Here is a 17,530-nt window from a genome sequence, read left to right on the forward strand (position 1 = left end):
CAGGCGCGCAGTGACAAACTGATACAACTGAAGCGCACTTAAATGTTAAGGAAAGTGAATTAACATGCTCTATATATCTTTAATTGTCCAACAACATTATGTGAATTTAAAGAATGTGTCAGTTCGCGGTAATATATTTTAAACATCAAAAATCAAAACGCCATGATTATAAAAAAAAAAAAAAAAAAAGAAACTGCTTTGACCACGTTCATCATTCTAAAAGATCACCACTGTGGTTTCTTTATTATTAAAATAAAAGCCAATAAGTTCAGTGCTACAATTCAGTTCCGCACTAGTCCTTTACACCTGCTACGCCTACTGTTCACGGACATCCTCCTGAAAAGTGCCCAGTTCTCCAAAGTGTTTTAAGTGTTATAGGTCATAAAATATAATTATTTATTACTTTTTAAAAATTAAATCTGTCATAATCATATGAAATACTTGCTCTTTCTGATTTATTAGATAATTTCACTTTCAAGTGCAAAATGGATCAACATTAAGATAAAACAGCACAATAACAGCAGTTTAATGTGGGATTTTAACAAATCACCCCTTTACCAGGTGGCCAACAAACTAAAGCAAGAATCTCATCAACACACAACACCCTAGATTCTGTGCGTGATGAATACACAGCACACACGTTTGTTCTATTACTATTTAGCTGCAATGAAGAGGCAATTCGATTCGGTACTTTAATCATACTTATATCAAAATAATCTGTATTTAATACTCTGTGTGTGTGTGTGTGTGTGTGTGTGTGTGTGTGTGTGTGTGTGTGTGTGTGTGTGTGTGTGTGTGTGTGTGTGTGTGTCTGTGTCTGTGTGTCTGTGTGTCTGTGTGTGTGTGTGTGTGTGTCTGTGTGTGTGTGTGTGTGTGTGTGTGTTCTGTCAATATCTGTTGGTATGTCTGAGAACTGTGAAATACTCTCAAAAAAATTAACCAATTCACAACTACCTTTTAAATAAAGTTGTCTTTCTTACCTCTTCAGATGTACGTCTCCGATCAGGAAGCACAAGTGTATTTGCATGACTACCCGGAACTATAGTAGATCCTATGCTCATTCTGGGTCCAACTAGCATGTACCGCTTCTCTCCTGATCTGTACTGGATGCTGTGACATAGTGTCCCATCATAATTTGTCTCTGGCAGATATTTAGAAGTATAGTCTTTGGATTTGGAGCACTGCATTGCAATCAGCACGATAATACTGACCAGAAAAAGCACAGAAACTGAGCCCAAAGTTATCATGAGGTAAAGGGTTACATTATTGTCCTCATCATCTTTTGCTGTACTTTTAACATCAGAAGCTGCAAAAGCCTCTTTGGGCTCCACAAGTTTGACAATCACAGTAGCTGTTGCTGAGAGAGAAACGTTGCCATTGTCTTTGACCAGTATGACCAGTTTATGCTCAGCCTCGTCTGTCTCTGTGAATGAGCGAAGTGTTCTGATCTGTCCTGTATAGCGGTCCAAACCAAAGAGACTGTGGTCAGTAATTTGCTGCAGTGAAAAGAGCAACCAGCCGTTATATCCGATATCAGCGTCATAGGCTCTGACTTTAGTCACCAAGTGTCCTGCGTTGGCATTGCGAGGAATCTCCTCCACACCTTCAGCAGAACCGTTGGAGCTGAGTGGATAGAGGATGACTGGAGCGTTGTCGTTCTGATCCAGAATGAACACTTTGACTGTGACGTTGCTGCTGAGTGACGGAGTTCCAGAATCTGAGGCAACAACTTGGAACTGGAAAGTTTTCAGCGTTTCAAAATCAAAACTTTTAAGCGCAAAAATCTCCCCATTTTCAGAGTTTATGTTTAGAAATGAAGTCACTTTATTATCTTCACTTACAGCTCTGACAATACTATAAGAAATACGCGCATTCTCATTCTCATCATGATCAGAGGCTTTAACAGAAAATACTGAATTGCCTGGATCATTACCCTCAGTAACATAGAAAGTATATGGGCTCAGTGAAAACTCTGGGCTGTTGTCATTCACATCTGAGACCACAACACTTATTGTGTTTTCAGACGATAGTGATGGTTGGCCAGCATCTTTTGCAACTACTATTATCATATATTGTGACTCTTTCTCTCTGTCCAGAGGGGATTTGGTTACTAATGAATACATTTTGTCCTGTAAAGATGGTGATAAAATGAAAGGGACATCATCATTTACACTGCAGATAACTTTTCCATTGACACCAGAGTCCAAATCATTTACACTGATAAGAGCTACTGTAGTTCCTGGTCTGGAATCTTCAGGGATGGAGCTGGAAAATGAGGTAACTTCAATCTTAGGTGCATTATCATTCAGGTCACTTATCTTAATAATGACGTTTTTTTGTGCAGCCATTGGAGGCAGACCCTTGTCTGATGCTTGAATTTCAATTTCATATCTGTCCTTTTCCTCATAATCTAGTAAACCTTTTACGATTATCTCACCTGTTGTTGGATTAATTTCAAAAAATTTAAAGAATTTACGATTCACACTATTGCTAAACGAATAAACTACATCTCCGTTAGGCCCATCGTCTAAATCTGTTGCATTTACCTGAATAACTGTGGTATCTATCGGAGCATTTTCATCAAGCATCACTGAGTAAAAATCTTTTGAAAAGACGGGACCATTATCATTTACATCTAAGACATTTACCAGAATATTCATATTACCCGATTTTGGAGGTTTACCTCCATCCACGGCCGTCAGTATAAGCGAGTGACTTCCTGCTGTCTCTCTGTCTAAAGGTTTTTGAACAATCATTACGGGTATTTTCCCGTCGTCTCCCGAATCTTTAACTTCTAAACGAAAGTGGTCATTAGAGCTAAGTTTATACAGCTGAAGAGAGAATGGGCCGCTGTCTGGATCTCGTGCAGGTTGCAGCGGAACCCGCACCCCCGGTAGCACAGACTCGAAAATTTCTAATGTTGTTTCTTTCTCAGGGAAAGTGGGAGAATGGTCGTTTAAATCCAACACTTCTACAGCAACATAATGGACTTCTAGTGGGTTTTCTAGCACCGTTTTCAGATTTATTATACAAGTACTGCTCCCCTCGCAAACCTCTTCCCTGTCGATGTTTCGGCTCACGTACAGGTTCCCATCGTTTTGATTCACATAAAAAAGACGATCTGTAGCACTGGTAACAATCCGGTACTTCCTGCCTTTTAATGTGCTTTTCTCTAATCCCAGATCTTTTGCTATATTTCCAACCACAGTTCCTTCTTTTACTTCCTCAGAAACTGAATATCTCAGTTGCGCTGAGGTCACACTGCACAAAAGCACAGCGATCAAGCACACAACCCTCCGTCCTTTCGCCCATGTCCGTCCGCATCCTCTTTGTCCCATGATTAAAACAAAATCCATCAATCCCTCGCGGTGTATTTCACAGTGTCGTAAGAAAGTAGTCCAATAGGTGTGTACAAACGAGTTGCTTATTTCAAAAGACGAAAGAAATCTGGACCGCAGCACGGTAGCAACTTATTGTCTGTGGTGAACTGAGAGCATAATAAAGAGATCGAACCTAAATGCAAAGAAGACAAGCTAAAGTCGGTATTTTGCCAGCACACTGACACCAAGCGAACTCGCTGCTAACTACAAGGGAAAACAAGGCTTCTGCAGCCGTTTCCATCAGAACGGTAAATTTTCATGTTTATTTAACTGGACTTTTTACGACGTTTTTGACAGGCTTACAGGGATCTGAAATGAAGTTTTCTTCTTTGGCTAAATATCTTTAAAAATGGCAACAGTAGAATCAGACTGCAAGACATTAGATGGGTCCACATATTAACGTTTAACGCTAGCAATTTGATATTTATATACAAAAGATTTATATTATCTTATAATAATAAATCGGGATATGAAAGCAAAACATTGTCAGCACCAGGGATTGTGAATAACGGCCGATAAAAATACTTTCCTCTAATGTTACAAAAGATAGAACAGGTATATGAAATTAAAGATCTGTTTGAAAGCGCAGAAGTGTTTTTTGTCATATCAACTGCAATTGAAAACGGCAGGTTAGCAGTCAGTTTTAAACAAAGAGTAACTGAATAAATTGGCAAAAAGCATGCCACTAAAAACCATTTAATTTCTCCATAAATATGCCTTACTGTACCTCTTCAGATGCCCCTCTCCGATCAGGAAGCACGAGCGTATTTGCATGACCCGGAAATATAGTAGATCCTGTGCTCATTCTGGGTCCAACTAGCATGTACCGCTTCTCTCCTGATCTGTACTGGATACTGTGACACAGTGTCCCATCATAATTTGTCTCTGGCAGATATTTAGAAGTATAGTCTGTGGATTTGGAGCACTGTATTGCAATCAGCACAACGATACTGACGAGTAAAAGCACAGAAACAGAGCCCAAAGTTATCATAAGGTAAAAAGTCACATTATTGTCCTCATCATCTTTTGCTGTACTTTTAACATCAGAAGCTGCAAAAGCCTCTTTGGGCTCCACAAGTTTGACAATCACAGTAGCTGTTGCTGAGAGAGAAACGTTGCCATTGTCTTTGACCAGTATGACCAGTTTATGCTCAGCCTCGTCTGTCTCTGTGAATGAGCGAAGTGTTCTGATCTGTCCTGTATAGCGGTCCAAACCAAAGAGACTGTGGTCAGTAACTTGCTGCAGTGAAAAGAGCAACCAGCCGTTATATCCGATATCAGCATCATAGGCTCTGACTTTGGTCACCAAGTGTCCTGCGTTAGCATTGCGAGGAATCTCCTCCACACCTTCAGCAGAACCGTTGGAGCTGAGTGGATACAGGATGACTGGAGCGTTGTCGTTCTGATCCAGAATGAACACTTTGACTGTGACGTTGCTGCTGAGCGACGGAGTTCCAGAATCTGAGGCAACAACTTGGAACTGGAAAGTTTTCAGCGTTTCAAAATCAAAACTTTTAAGCGCAAAAATCTCCCCATTTTCAGAGTTTATGTTTAGAAATGAAGTCACTTTATTATCTTCACTTACAGCTCTGACAATACTATAAGAAATACGCGCATTCTCATTCTCATCATGATCAGAGGCTTTAACAGAAAATACTGAAGTGCCTGGATCATTACCCTCAGTCACATAGAAAGTATATGGGCTCAGTGAAAATTCTGGACTGTTGTCATTCACGTCTGAGACCACAACGCTTATTGTCTTTTCAGATGATAACGAAGGTTGACCCGCGTCTTTTGCGGTTATTGTCAATTCATATTGTGACTGTATTTCTCTGTCCAGAGGCGATTTGGTCACTAATGAAAACATTTTTTCTTGTACAGATGGTGTTAAAGCAAACGGAACATCCTTTCCTATGGAGCAAATAACTTTTCCATTAAGACCAGAGTCCAAATCATCTACACTGATAAGAGCTACTGTAGTTCCAGTTCTGGAATCTTCTGGGATGGAGCTGGAAAATGAGGTAAGCTCAATCTCTGGTGCGTTATCATTCACGTCAACAATCTCAATAATCACACTGTTTTCCGTAGTCAACGGAGCAAAACTTTTATCGGAGGCCTGAATTTCAATTTCATATTTATCCTTTTGCTCGTAATCTATCAGACCTTTGACAGTTATCTTTCCTGTTGATTGGTCGATACCAAAAAGATTAAACAAATTATTACTCACACTGTTACCAAATGAGTAAACTACCTCTCCGTTCTGACCGTCATCTAAATCCGTTGCATTCACTTGGATTACTTCTGTTCCTACTGGAGCATTTTCATAGAGCATAACCGAGTAAAGATCCTTTGAGAAAATGGGCGTGTTATCATTTACATCTAAAACATTTACTAAAATATTCATGTTTCCAGATTTCGGAGGCTTCCCCCCATCCAGTGCGGTCAGCACCAAGGAGTGACTTCGCGCTGCTTCCCTATCCAGTGCTTTTTGTAAAACCAATATAGGTATTTTACCATCATCTCCTTTATCCCTCACTTCCAAGCGGAAGTGTTCGTTGTGATTAAGTTTATATTGCTGCACAGAAAACTGACCACTGTCTAAATCCCGTGACGGTTTTAGCTGAAATCGTGCTCCGGGCAAAACGGATTCTGAAATCTCCAGCATTTTCTCATACTCTGGAAAAACCGGAGAATGGTCATTTATATCCACCACATCTACTCCCACGTAATGGACTTCCAGTGGGTTTTCTAGCACAGTTTTCACATTTATCACACACGTACTGCTCTGCGCGCACACCTCTTCCCTGTCAATTTTCCGGCTCACGTACAGGTTGCCATCGTTCTGATTTACATGGAAAAGGGGCTCGGCGCCGCTAGAAACAATCCTGTACTTCCTTGCTTTAAGTGTGCGTTTATCTAATCCCAGGTCCTTTGCTATATTTCCAACCACAGTTCCCTCGTTAGTTTCCTCTGAGATCGAATATCTCAGTTGCGCTGAGGCCAGGCTCCATAAAAACATGACAACAAAGCCGCTGGCAACGCATCCTTTACCAATTCCTTTCTCCTGTCTTCTTTGTTCCATGGTTATACTCGAAATAATCAGTGTCACGGGCAAGCGTAAAATAGCGCTGCAATGATTAAATACAAAACGTCCACGTGTAAAGAATAATCACCCTTTTCCTAAGACAGACATTAGCACGATCACTGTATTCCAAGCTGAGAAACGACTGTAGTAATATCCGAATAGGGACGGTACCAAGAGGCTAAACCAAAACGCAATAACAGGAAGCACGTTTAATGCTGCCTCTTTCAATTATACTGACACTTTGTGACCAGAACCTTCACTACAGAAAATTTTGAAGCCTGTGAAAGAGTAATAGAAAGTTGAAATTAATGTGTTATTCTTATTTGGATGCAGTCACCATAAATAGATGGGTAGTTGGAAATAAGTGATGAGGCAGAACACTCTTTAAAAAAAAAAAAAAAAAACTGCAAGAAAAAATGAAAATATTTGAAAGTATGGAGAAGATTCCCTTAACACATCAGGAAAATAAATGTTTGCTTCATGTGATTAAGTTATATTAATATGTCATATCAATTACAGCTAATAAACACCTACTGGGAGTGCTGACTGGGAATTGAGCATAAACGTGCTCAGCACCATGGACAGCATATGCCACTAATTTATGTATGTCTAGTTAGATTTTGTGATGTTACACTTCATACCCCCTTCTCAGAAGAATTTTCACTTTTTATAGTCTATTGCTACTGGACATTCAGTCATATTTTGTTTGTAGAATGATGTGCTCATCTGCTAATACAAGAGAAAATACGGTACTCTGGGCTTACACATACATTCTTTAGGTAATCTTCAAGAAAAGGACATGAAGTTGGCAAGCCACTATGAAAACAAAAAAAAAACCTTGTCATTTTTTTGTTGTCCATATCCAGCAGTTCAGACCTAATGATCCCTCTATAATAAAGGACAATGTAATGAAACAACATACAAAGTTTGCAAGAGAAAATTAAGGACTACCTCCTTTTTGAAAAAGCATACTAAGGCCTCAGCATAAACTATAGAGTATGTGTTATTAAAAAAAAAAAGCTATCATGCAGACAAGATTTCTAAGTTCTGTGTAACAACAGCAAATTTATATCATGCTGCCATCAAAGGTGTTTTTTTTTTTTTTTTTTAACATGATAAAAATATGCCCATTATTCTAACAAGAATATTGTCTGTTGGAATAATAATTTCTGTTTTCTCATATATATATATATATATATATATATATATATAGCTCACAAACAAGAGGATTTCCACAAAACAATTCAGCTTTTACCTGATGCTTTTATATGAATTTAGATATTTTGGGGTAAAGGGTGTTTTAAATATGCCTTACCTCAGATGCCTTCCTCCTGTCGGGAAGCACAAGTGTATTTGCATGGCTGCTAGGAACTATAGTAGATCCTATACTCATTCTGGGACCAACTAACATGTACCGCTTCTCTCCTGATCTGTACTGAATGCTGTGACACAGTGTCCCATCATAATTAGTCTCTGGCAGATATTTAGAAGTATAGTCTGTGGATTTGGAGCACTGCATTGCAATCAGCACAATGATACTGACAAGGAAAAGCACAGAAACTGAGCCCAAAGTTATCATGAGGTAAAAAGTCACATTATTGTCCTCATCATCTTTTGCTGTACTTTTAACATCAGATGCTGCAAAAGCCTCTTTGGGCTCCACAAGTTTGACAATCACAGTAGCTGTTGCTGAGAGAGAAACGTTGCCATTGTCTTTGACCAGTATGACCAGTTTATGCTCAGCCTCGTCTGTCTCTGTGAATGAGCGAAGTGTTCTGATCTGTCCTGTATAGCGGTCCAAACCAAAGAGACTGTGGTCAGTAACTTGCTGCAGTGAAAAGAGCAACCAGCCGTTATATCCGATATCAGCGTCATAGGCTCTGACTTTAGTCACCAAGTGTCCTGCGTTGGCATTGCGAGGAATCTCCTCCACACCTTCAGCAGAACCGTTGGAGCTGAGTGGATAGAGGATGACTGGAGTGTTGTCGTTCTGATCCAGAATGAACACGTTGACTGTGACGTTGCTGCTGAGCGACGGAGTTCCAGAATCTGAGGCAACAATTTGGAACTGGAAAGTTTTCAGTGTTTCAAAATCCAAACTTTTCAGCACAAAAATCTCCCCATTTTCAGAGTTTATGTTTAGAAATGAAGTCACTTTATTATCTACGTTTCCATCTCTGATAATATGATAGGAAATGCGTGCATTGTCATTCTCATCATTATCAGAGGCTTTAACAGAAAACACTGAAGCTCCAGGAACATTACCTTCAGTAACATAGAAAGTATATGGGCTCAGTGAAAATTCTGGACTGTTGTCATTCACGTCTGAGACCACAATGCTTATAGTCTTTTCAGATGATAACGAAGGATGACCTGCATCTTTTGCAGTTATCGTCAACTCATATTGTGGCTCTTTCTCTTTGTCCAAAGGCGATTTGGTCACTAATGAAAACATTTTGTCTTGTAAAGATGGTGATAACGTAAAAGGAACATCCTTTCCTATGGAGCAAATAACTTTTCCATTAAGACCAGAGTCCAAATCATTTACACTGATCAGAGCTACTGTAGTTCCAGGTCTGGAATCTTCTGGAATGGAGCTGGAAAATGAGGTAACCTCAATCTCTGGTGCGTTATCATTCACATCAACTATCTTAACAATCACACTCTTTTGTGTTGAGAGGGGAGCCAGACCCTTATCTGATGCTTGAATTTCAATTTCGTATTTGTCCTTCTCTTCATAGTCTATGTGACTTTTTACAGTTATCTCACCTGTCGTTGGGTTTATGTCAAAAAGCTTCAGTAATCTGGAATTAACAATACTGCTAAATGAATAAACCACATCTCCATTTGGGCCATGGTCTAAATCCGTTGCATTCACGTGTACTATGATTGTACCTACTGGAGCGTTTTCGTCGAGTGTCACAGAATAAACATCTTCGGAGAAAACAGGTGCGTTATCATTAATGTCCAAAACATTTATCAAAATTGTCATCTCTCCAGATTTAACAGGTTTTCCACCGTCTAAGGCGGTTAGTACTAATGAGTGGCTTCCCGCTGCTTCCCTATCCAAAGATTGCTGCACAATTAATATAGGTATTTTACCATCTTCTCCCTTATCTTTTACTTCTAAACGAAAGTGGTCGTTTGAGCCAAGCTTATACTGCTGAATTGTAAAAGGACCACCGTCTGGATCTCGTGCCGGCTGTAGCGGTATGCGTACTCCAGGTAATACGGACTCCGAAATTTCCAGCGTTTTTTCTTTCTCTGGAAAACTAGGAGAGTGGTCATTTATATCCAGCACCTCCACTCCCACGTAATGGACCTCAAGCGGGTTTTCTAGTACGGTTTTTAGGTTTATTAAACACGAACTGCTCTGCTCGCACACCTCTTCCCTGTCAATCTTCCGGCTCACGTACAAGATGCCATCATTTGTATTTACATGGAAAAGGGAATCTGCAGCACTAGTAACAATCCGATACTTTCTGTCTTTCAATGTGCTTTTATCTATTCCCAGATCTTTTGCAATGTTTCCTACCACAGTCCCTTCGTTAACCTCCTCCGAGATTGAATATCTCATATGCGCCGAAGCCACAGTCCACAAAAGCACAGCAGCCACGCAGCCAATGAAAGATCCTTTCCCGCTTCGTCTCTCGTATCTTCTTTGTTCCATGGTTAAACCTCAGATTAGAAGTATCGCTTCACATAAACGATAACTGTGACATAATGACAAAATCAAACGTGCCTTATATGAAAATATTCATCCTCTGTCTACAATAACGGACATAATCCCAAAGAAAGACAGAAGTACGGCTCAACAGCGACTGCGATCAAAGGGGTGGAACCAAAATGCCCTGATGGCAACCTCATACAAAGCTTCCTGTTTATATTACACTGACACCACGCGATCTACTTTCTCACTACAGGGAAGACTATTATAATAAACATGTTTCCCATGTCTTGAAACTAAAAAAAAAGAAAAAAAAAAGTGACGCAACTCTCAAAAATGTCAAAAAGGTTTGCATAATCATGAAAAGAGAGATTACTACATGACAAAGTCAAAGTGGTGTGAATCACAACGTGGAGTTAACCTCATGATGTTCACTCAAGGCTTATTTTTATTTTCATTGTTTATGTATTTATTTTTAACACAATGGGAACACAGAGTCCCTTTTCGGCAGTATGAACGCAAAAAACTGCTTTCGTTTAGCACATTTTTTTTACACTGCACTTTTTATAATATGGCGGTTGCTTTTAATACCATTATTATAATGTTTTTAAAGATAAAATGCATAGGGAACTCGTGTTCATTTTTTCTTTTTTTTTTATAAAGTAAGCAAGTGACAAGCTTAAACAACCTTGTCGACGTCTGTTTCTTTAATAATATATATATATATATATATATATATATATATATATATATATATATATATATATATATATATATATATATATATTAATTTGACTGCAGACGGCTACTAAGACAATGAATGTAAATAACGATTTAGATGTAGGAAAATGTGATCCAAATACCTTACCTCTTCAGATGTTCTCCTCCTGTCTGGCATCACCAGAGTATTTGCATGACTACCTGGGACTATAGTAGATCCTATACTCATTCTGGGTCCAACTAACATGTACTGCTTCTCTCCTGATCTGTACTGGATGCTGTGACACAGTGTCCCATCATAATTAGTCTCTGGCAGATATTTAGAAGTATAGTCTGTGGATTTGGAGCACTGCATTGCAATCAGCACGATGATGCTGACCAGAAAAAGCACAGAAACTGAGCCCAAAGTTATCATGAGATAAAAAGTCACATTATTGTCCTCATCATCTTTTGCTGCACTTTTAATATCAGAAGCTGCAAAAGCCTCTTTGGGCTCCACAAGTTTGACAATCACAGTAGCTGTTGCTGAGAGAGAAATGTTGCCATTGTCTTTGACCAGTATGACCAGTTTATGCTCAGCCTCGTCTGTCTCAGTGAATGAGCGAAGTGTTCTGATCTGTCCTGTATAGCGGTCCAAACCAAAGAGACTGTGGTCAGTAACTTGCTGCAGTGAAAAGAGCAACCAGCCGTTATATCCGATATCAGCGTCATAGGCTCTGACTTTAGTCACCAAGAGTCCTGCATTGGCATTGCGGGGAATTTCCTCCACACCTTCAGCAGAACCGTTGGAGCTGAGTGGATACAGGATGACTGGAGCGTTGTCGTTCTGATCCAAAATGAACACTTTGACTGTGACGTTGCTGCTGAGTGATGGAGTTCCAGAATCTGAGGCAACAACTTGGAACTGGAAAGTTTTCAGCGTTTCAAAATCAAAACTTCTCAGCGCAAAAATCTCCCCATTTTCAGAGTTTATGTTTAGAAATGAAGTCACTTTATTATCTTCGCTTCCATCTCTGATAATATGATAGGAAATGTGTGCATTGTCATTCTCATCATTATCAGAGGCTTCAACAGAAAACACTGAAGCTCCAGGAACATTACCCTCAGTAAGATAGAAAGTATACGGGCTCAGTGAAAATTCTGGACTGTTGTCATTCACATCTGACACCACAACGCTTATAGTCTTTTCAGATGATAACGCAGGATGACCCGCATCTTTTGCGGTTATTGTCAACTCATATTGTGACTGTTTCTCTCTGTCTAGAGGGGATTTGGTAACTAATGAAAACATTTTATCTTTTAATGATGGTGATAGGTTGAACGGTACATCTTCATTTATCGTGCAAATAACTTTTCCATTAAGACCAGAGTCCAAATCATTTACACTGATAAGAGCTACTGTAGTTCCAGGTCTGGAATCTTCTGGGATGGAACTGGAAAATGAGGTTACCTCAATCTCTGGGGCGTTATCATTCACGTCAAATATCTTAATATTTATACTTTTTTCTGTGGTTAGAGGAGCAAAACCTTTATCTGATGCCCGAATTTCTATTTCATATCCGTCCTGCTCCTCATAGTCTATTAAACCTTTAACAGTTAACTCACCTGTCAATGGGTTAATATCTATAAGATTAAATATGTTTTGATTCATGCTGTTGCTGAATGAGTAAACCACATCTCCGTTTGTACCATCATCCAAATCTGTAGCATTTACCTGAATGATTAATGTTCCTACTGGAACGTTTTCATTTAGCGTCACTGAATAAACATCTTTAGAAAAAACAGGTGCATTGTCATTAACATCCAAAACATTTACTAGAATGCTCATGTTACCGGATTTCGGAGGTTTACCCCCATCCAGGGCCGTCAGTATTAATGAGTGGCTTCTTGCAGTTTCCCTGTCTAAAGATTTTTGAACAACGAGTATCGGAATCTTTACATCATCCCTTTTCTCCTTAACTTCTAAACGGAAATTATCATTGCTGCTCAATTTATACTGCTGCACGGAAAACTGACCACTGTCCCGATCGCGTGCGGCTTTCAGCTGAAATCGCGTGCCGGGCAACACTGACTCTGAGATCTCGAGTGTAGAATTTTTTTCCGTAAAAATAGGTGAATGGTCATTTATATCCAGAACTTCCACTTCAACATAATGGACCTCCAGCGGGTTTTCTAGCACAGTTTTTACGTTTATTATACACGCACTGCTCTGCGCACACACCCCCTCCCTGTCAATCTTTCGGCTCATATATAGGACGCCATCGTTTGTATTCACATAAAAAACGGGCTCCGCATTATTTGAAACAATCCGGTACTTTCGGTCTTTCAGTGTATTTTTATCTAACCCCAGATCTCTTGCTATGTTTCCAACCACAGTTCCTTCGTTAACTTCCTCTGGTATCGAATATCGTAATTGCGCTGAGGCTACACTCCACAGAAGCACAGCAGCTACACAACCGACCAAATATACTCTCCTTTCCGACTGGCGTTTTCTTTGTTCCATTGTCATATCCAAAATCACCAGTAATCCATCACAAATAATTCTTTTGTTATAAAAACAAACTCCAAGGTTTCCTGATTGTAAATATCCCCTTTGTTAAATAGGTCAAACGAAGCAAACACAGACAAGAATGAGAATCGAAAAGCCGGCGATAAGGTTGTACTGAAAATGTTATAAGGGGGTCGAACCACACTGCTATGACGACAACTCCATACCCTCCTGACTTTTGATATCGCACTGACACCTTGCGACCAGATGTCTCTCGGCAGAAAATTCGTTCAGGTATTATCACATTTGCCAAATCCTAAATTGTTTCGTAGCCGACTACAAACCACTGATCATCAGATCAACTGTTGGAGTGAGACAAAGAGGTGGTCTCCAGAGTTAAGCAGGGAACTCAATGTCGTCTTAAAATTAAGATAAAAAACATAAACCCACAGAACCTTATCTTAGGTTCTCCTTGCAGTCAGCACTGCTGATTAAATTGCCAACAAATGATAATTTTGTGTTTTTCTATTTGTTATAGTTCAGAAACAGACATAGTAGTGGAATCACTTTGAGCACCATGGACAGTGATTACAAACCACACTGAAAAATCTGTTGTTTAAAAATATTGTCTGTCCTGCCCCCAGATTTATTAAATAAATAATGTAGCGTAATTTCTGTGTTACACATTGAATGACAATTCTTCTTGGTAACAGCTCAGATTATGTGTTGTTTATAGCATTGTATGGCATAGGTTTTAAAGGTTGCCTGCAGGTCATTTAAAGCCAGGAGGACATAGATTGAACGTTACATTGCATGCATGGATTGCTTTTTTTTTTTTTTTTTTTTAATTTATCTTTAAATTGTATCTTTAAACTGTCAAATAAACTACTTAGAATCATGGGGAACAATTGACAAAAACCTCACAATTGCCCAGGCATACTTTGTGATGGTATTATATTTAAAGTTTGATGAATACACAACATCAATATTTAACACCATCAATATTTAACTATGTAACTATTTCAGAGTTGTTGTACCTTTTTCTGTAGTGGGGGTTGCATTTTCTGTTGTCTATTTCTAGATTAGTATATTAGGTACACACGTCATTAAAATCAGTCAATTACTATTTGAAGAATGATACTCAGAGAACAATGACAGAGACAACATGGGTGCACAAGGTGTCATATCCACATATTTCAAAATGTTTCCAAGCCCCAAAAGGAAAAGAAGCTGGAAAGTATGAAAAATATGGCAGAATGTCACACTAAATGTTCCAAGAAATAAAACTTTGCAGATATTGTCGGATACTCATTAATATTTTGCAATAATTGTTTGTTATGAACATGCAAGCTTCCACAAACCATTACAAATCCATCCATCCATCCACCCATGCATTTCTTCAGCTATCCTATTCAGGGGAGCTGGAGCCTATCCCAGCTGCCAAAGGGGAAGAGGCAGGGTACACCCTATAGAGGTTACCAGCTTTTCGCATGGCTAACTCGAGACAGACTCACATTTCCACCTATGGGCAATTTAGAATCACCAATTAACCAAACACCACTAACTGCACATCTTGGACGGTGGAGGAAGCCAGACTACCCTGAGAGAATTCCACACAGAAAAGCCCCAACCAGATGGTGAATCCAGGATGTTTTTGCTGTGAGGCAACAGTGGTAACCACCGTGCTGCAGAACCCATTATTACATAAATAAAAATATACTTACTTTATAAAACAAGACAAATAACTTAATATGCCTTACCTCTTCAGATGCCCTCCTCCTATCAGGAAGCATTAATGTGTTTGCATGACTGCCTGGAACTATAGTAGATCCTATACTCATTCTGGGTCCAACTAACATGTATCGCTTCTCTCCTGATCTGTACTGGATACTGTGACACAGTGTCCCATCATAATTAGTCTCTGGCAGATATTTAGAAGTATAGTCTGTGGACTTTGAGCACTGCATTACAATCAGAACGATGATACTGAAGAGAAAAAGCACAGAAACAGAGCCCAAAGTTATCATGAGGTAAAAAGTCACATTATTGTCCTCATCATCTTTTGCTGCACTTTTAACATCAGAAGCTGCAAAAGCCTCTTTGGGCTCCACAAGTTTGACAATCACAGTAGCTGTTGCTGAGAGAGAAACGTTGCCATTGTCTTTGACCAGTATGACCAGTTTATGCTCAGCCTCGTCTGTCTCAGTGAATGAGCGAAGTGTTCTGATCTGTCCTGTATAGCGGTCCAAACCAAAGAGACTGTGGTCAGTAACTTGCTGCAGTGAAAAGAGCAACCACCCGTTATATCCTATATCAGCGTCATAGGCTCTGACTTTAGTCACCAAGTGTCCTGCGTTGGCATTGCGAGGAATCTCCTCCACACCTTCAGCAGAACCGTTGGAGCTGAGTGGATAGAGGATGACTGGAGCGTTGTCGTTCTGATCCAGAATGAACACTTTGACTGTGACGTTGCTGCTGAGTGATGGAGTTCCAGAATCTGAGGCAACAACTTGGAACTGGAAAGTTTTCAGCGTTTCAAAATCAAAACTCTTTAGTGCTAAAATCTCTCCATTTTCAGAATTTATGTTTAGAACTGAAGTCAGTTTATTATCTTCACTGCCATGTCTGGTAATATGATAGGAAATGCGTCCGTTCTCATTCTCATCACCGTCAAAGGCTTTAACAGAAAACATTGAAACTCCAGGATCGTTACCTTCAGTAACATAGAAAGTATACGGGCTCAGCGAAAACTCTGGACTGTTGTCATTCACATCTGAGACCACTACGCTTATTTTCTTTTCAGATGATAGCGGAGGTTGACCCGTGTCTTTTGCAGTTATTGTCAACTCATATTTTGAGTTTTTTTCCCTGTCGAGAAGCGATTTGGTAACCAATGTAAACAATTTGTCTTTTAAAGATGGTGATAGGGTGAACGGTATATCGTCATCTACACTGCAGATCACTTTTCCATTAAGACCAGAGTCCAGATCATTAACACTGATCAGAGCTACTGTAGTTCCAGGTCTGGAATCTTCTGGGATGGAGCTGGAAAATGACGTAACCTCAATCTCAGGTGCATTATCATTCACGTCAACTATTTTGATTATGACGCTTTTTTCTGTCGCAAGAGGAGCAAGACCTTTATCTGATGCCTGAATTTCAATTTCATATTTGTCCCTTTCCTCGTAATCTAGTAAACCGTTAACAGTTAACTCCCCTGTTAATGGATTGATGTCAAATAGATTTAATATGTTTTGGTTCATACTGTTGCTAAATGAGTAAACTACATATCCATTTGGACCATCATCTAAATCCGTTGCATTTACTTGTATGACTTTTGTACCAAGTGGAGCATTTTCACTGAGCATAACAGAATAATAATTTTTAGAGAAAACAGGTGCATTATCATTAATATCCAAAACATTTACTAGAATATTCATGTTACCAGATTTCGGAGGTTTACCCCCATCCAGGGCCGTCAGTATTAGTGAGTGAATTGCTGTATTTTCTCTGTCTAAAGATTTTTGAACAACCAAAATAGGTATTTTCCCGTCGTCTCCTTTATCCTTAATTTCCAAACGGAAATGATCGCTGTTGCTAAGTTTATACTGCTGCACGGAAAACTGACCGACGTCTCGATCACGTGCGGCTTTCAGCTGAATTCGTGCTCCTGGCAACACGGACTCTGAAATCTCCAGTTTCTTCTCTTTTTCGGGAAAAATGGGTGTATGGTCATTTATATCCACAACTTCTACTTCCACGTAATGGACCTCCAGGGGGTTTTCTAGCACGGTTTTTACGTTTATTACACACGCAGTGCTCTGCGCGCACACCTCCTCTCTGTCAGTCTTTCGACTCACATACAGGATGCCATCGTTTGGATTCACATAGAAAAGGGGATCCGCATTACTTGACACAATCCGGTACTTTCGGTCTTTCAGCGTGTTTTTATCTAATCCCAGATCTCTTGCGATGTTTCCAACCACAGTTCCTTCGTTAACTTCCTCAAAGATCGAATATCGTAATTGCGCTGAGGCTACACTCCACAAAAGAACAGCAGCTACACAACCGACCAGATATCCTCTCCTCTTCTCTGTCTGGCATTTTCTTTGTTCCATGGTCTTATCCGTAATGTTCAGTAATCCATTACAAAGATATCACGACGTTGTAACAATAGAACCCAGTAGCTT

The 17,530-nt window shown here is 39.6% G+C and overlaps 3 protein-coding genes across 10 annotated transcripts in view; all 3 read right to left on the bottom strand.

Annotated features, from left to right (window-relative positions):
• LOC115787293 (protocadherin alpha-C2-like) overlaps positions 1-17,530 on the bottom strand; it is a 195,950-nt gene that overhangs the window by 145,462 nt on the left and 32,958 nt on the right. Inside the window, exon 1 of one of the 8 annotated variants that reach the window (XM_030739943.1) lies at positions 15,101-17,458. The exons of 5 other annotated variants lie outside the window; for them this stretch is intronic. In XM_030739943.1, coding sequence (XP_030595803.1) covers positions 15,101-17,458 — 2,358 coding nt within the window. Of the gene's footprint in view, positions 1-7,780; positions 10,303-11,000; positions 13,356-15,100; positions 17,459-17,530 lie in introns of those variants that run through there. 2 more of the 8 variants (XM_030739947.1, XM_030739948.1) reach the window with 2 other exon arrangements.
• LOC115787091 (protocadherin alpha-8-like) lies at positions 951-3,338 on the bottom strand. Its single transcript, XM_030739663.1, has one exon. The coding sequence runs from the start codon at positions 3,336-3,338 to the stop codon at positions 951-953; it is 2,388 nt and encodes a 795-aa protein (XP_030595523.1).
• On the bottom strand, positions 4,099-6,462 carry LOC115787092 (protocadherin alpha-8-like). The gene has a single exon (XM_030739665.1). It carries the CDS (start codon positions 6,460-6,462, stop codon positions 4,099-4,101), a length of 2,364 nt encoding a protein of 787 aa, XP_030595525.1.

The sequence above is a fragment of the Archocentrus centrarchus genome, chromosome 10 (genome assembly GCF_007364275.1).
Source record: "Archocentrus centrarchus isolate MPI-CPG fArcCen1 chromosome 10, fArcCen1, whole genome shotgun sequence".
Classification (NCBI taxonomy): Eukaryota; Metazoa; Chordata; class Actinopteri; order Cichliformes; family Cichlidae; genus Archocentrus; species Archocentrus centrarchus.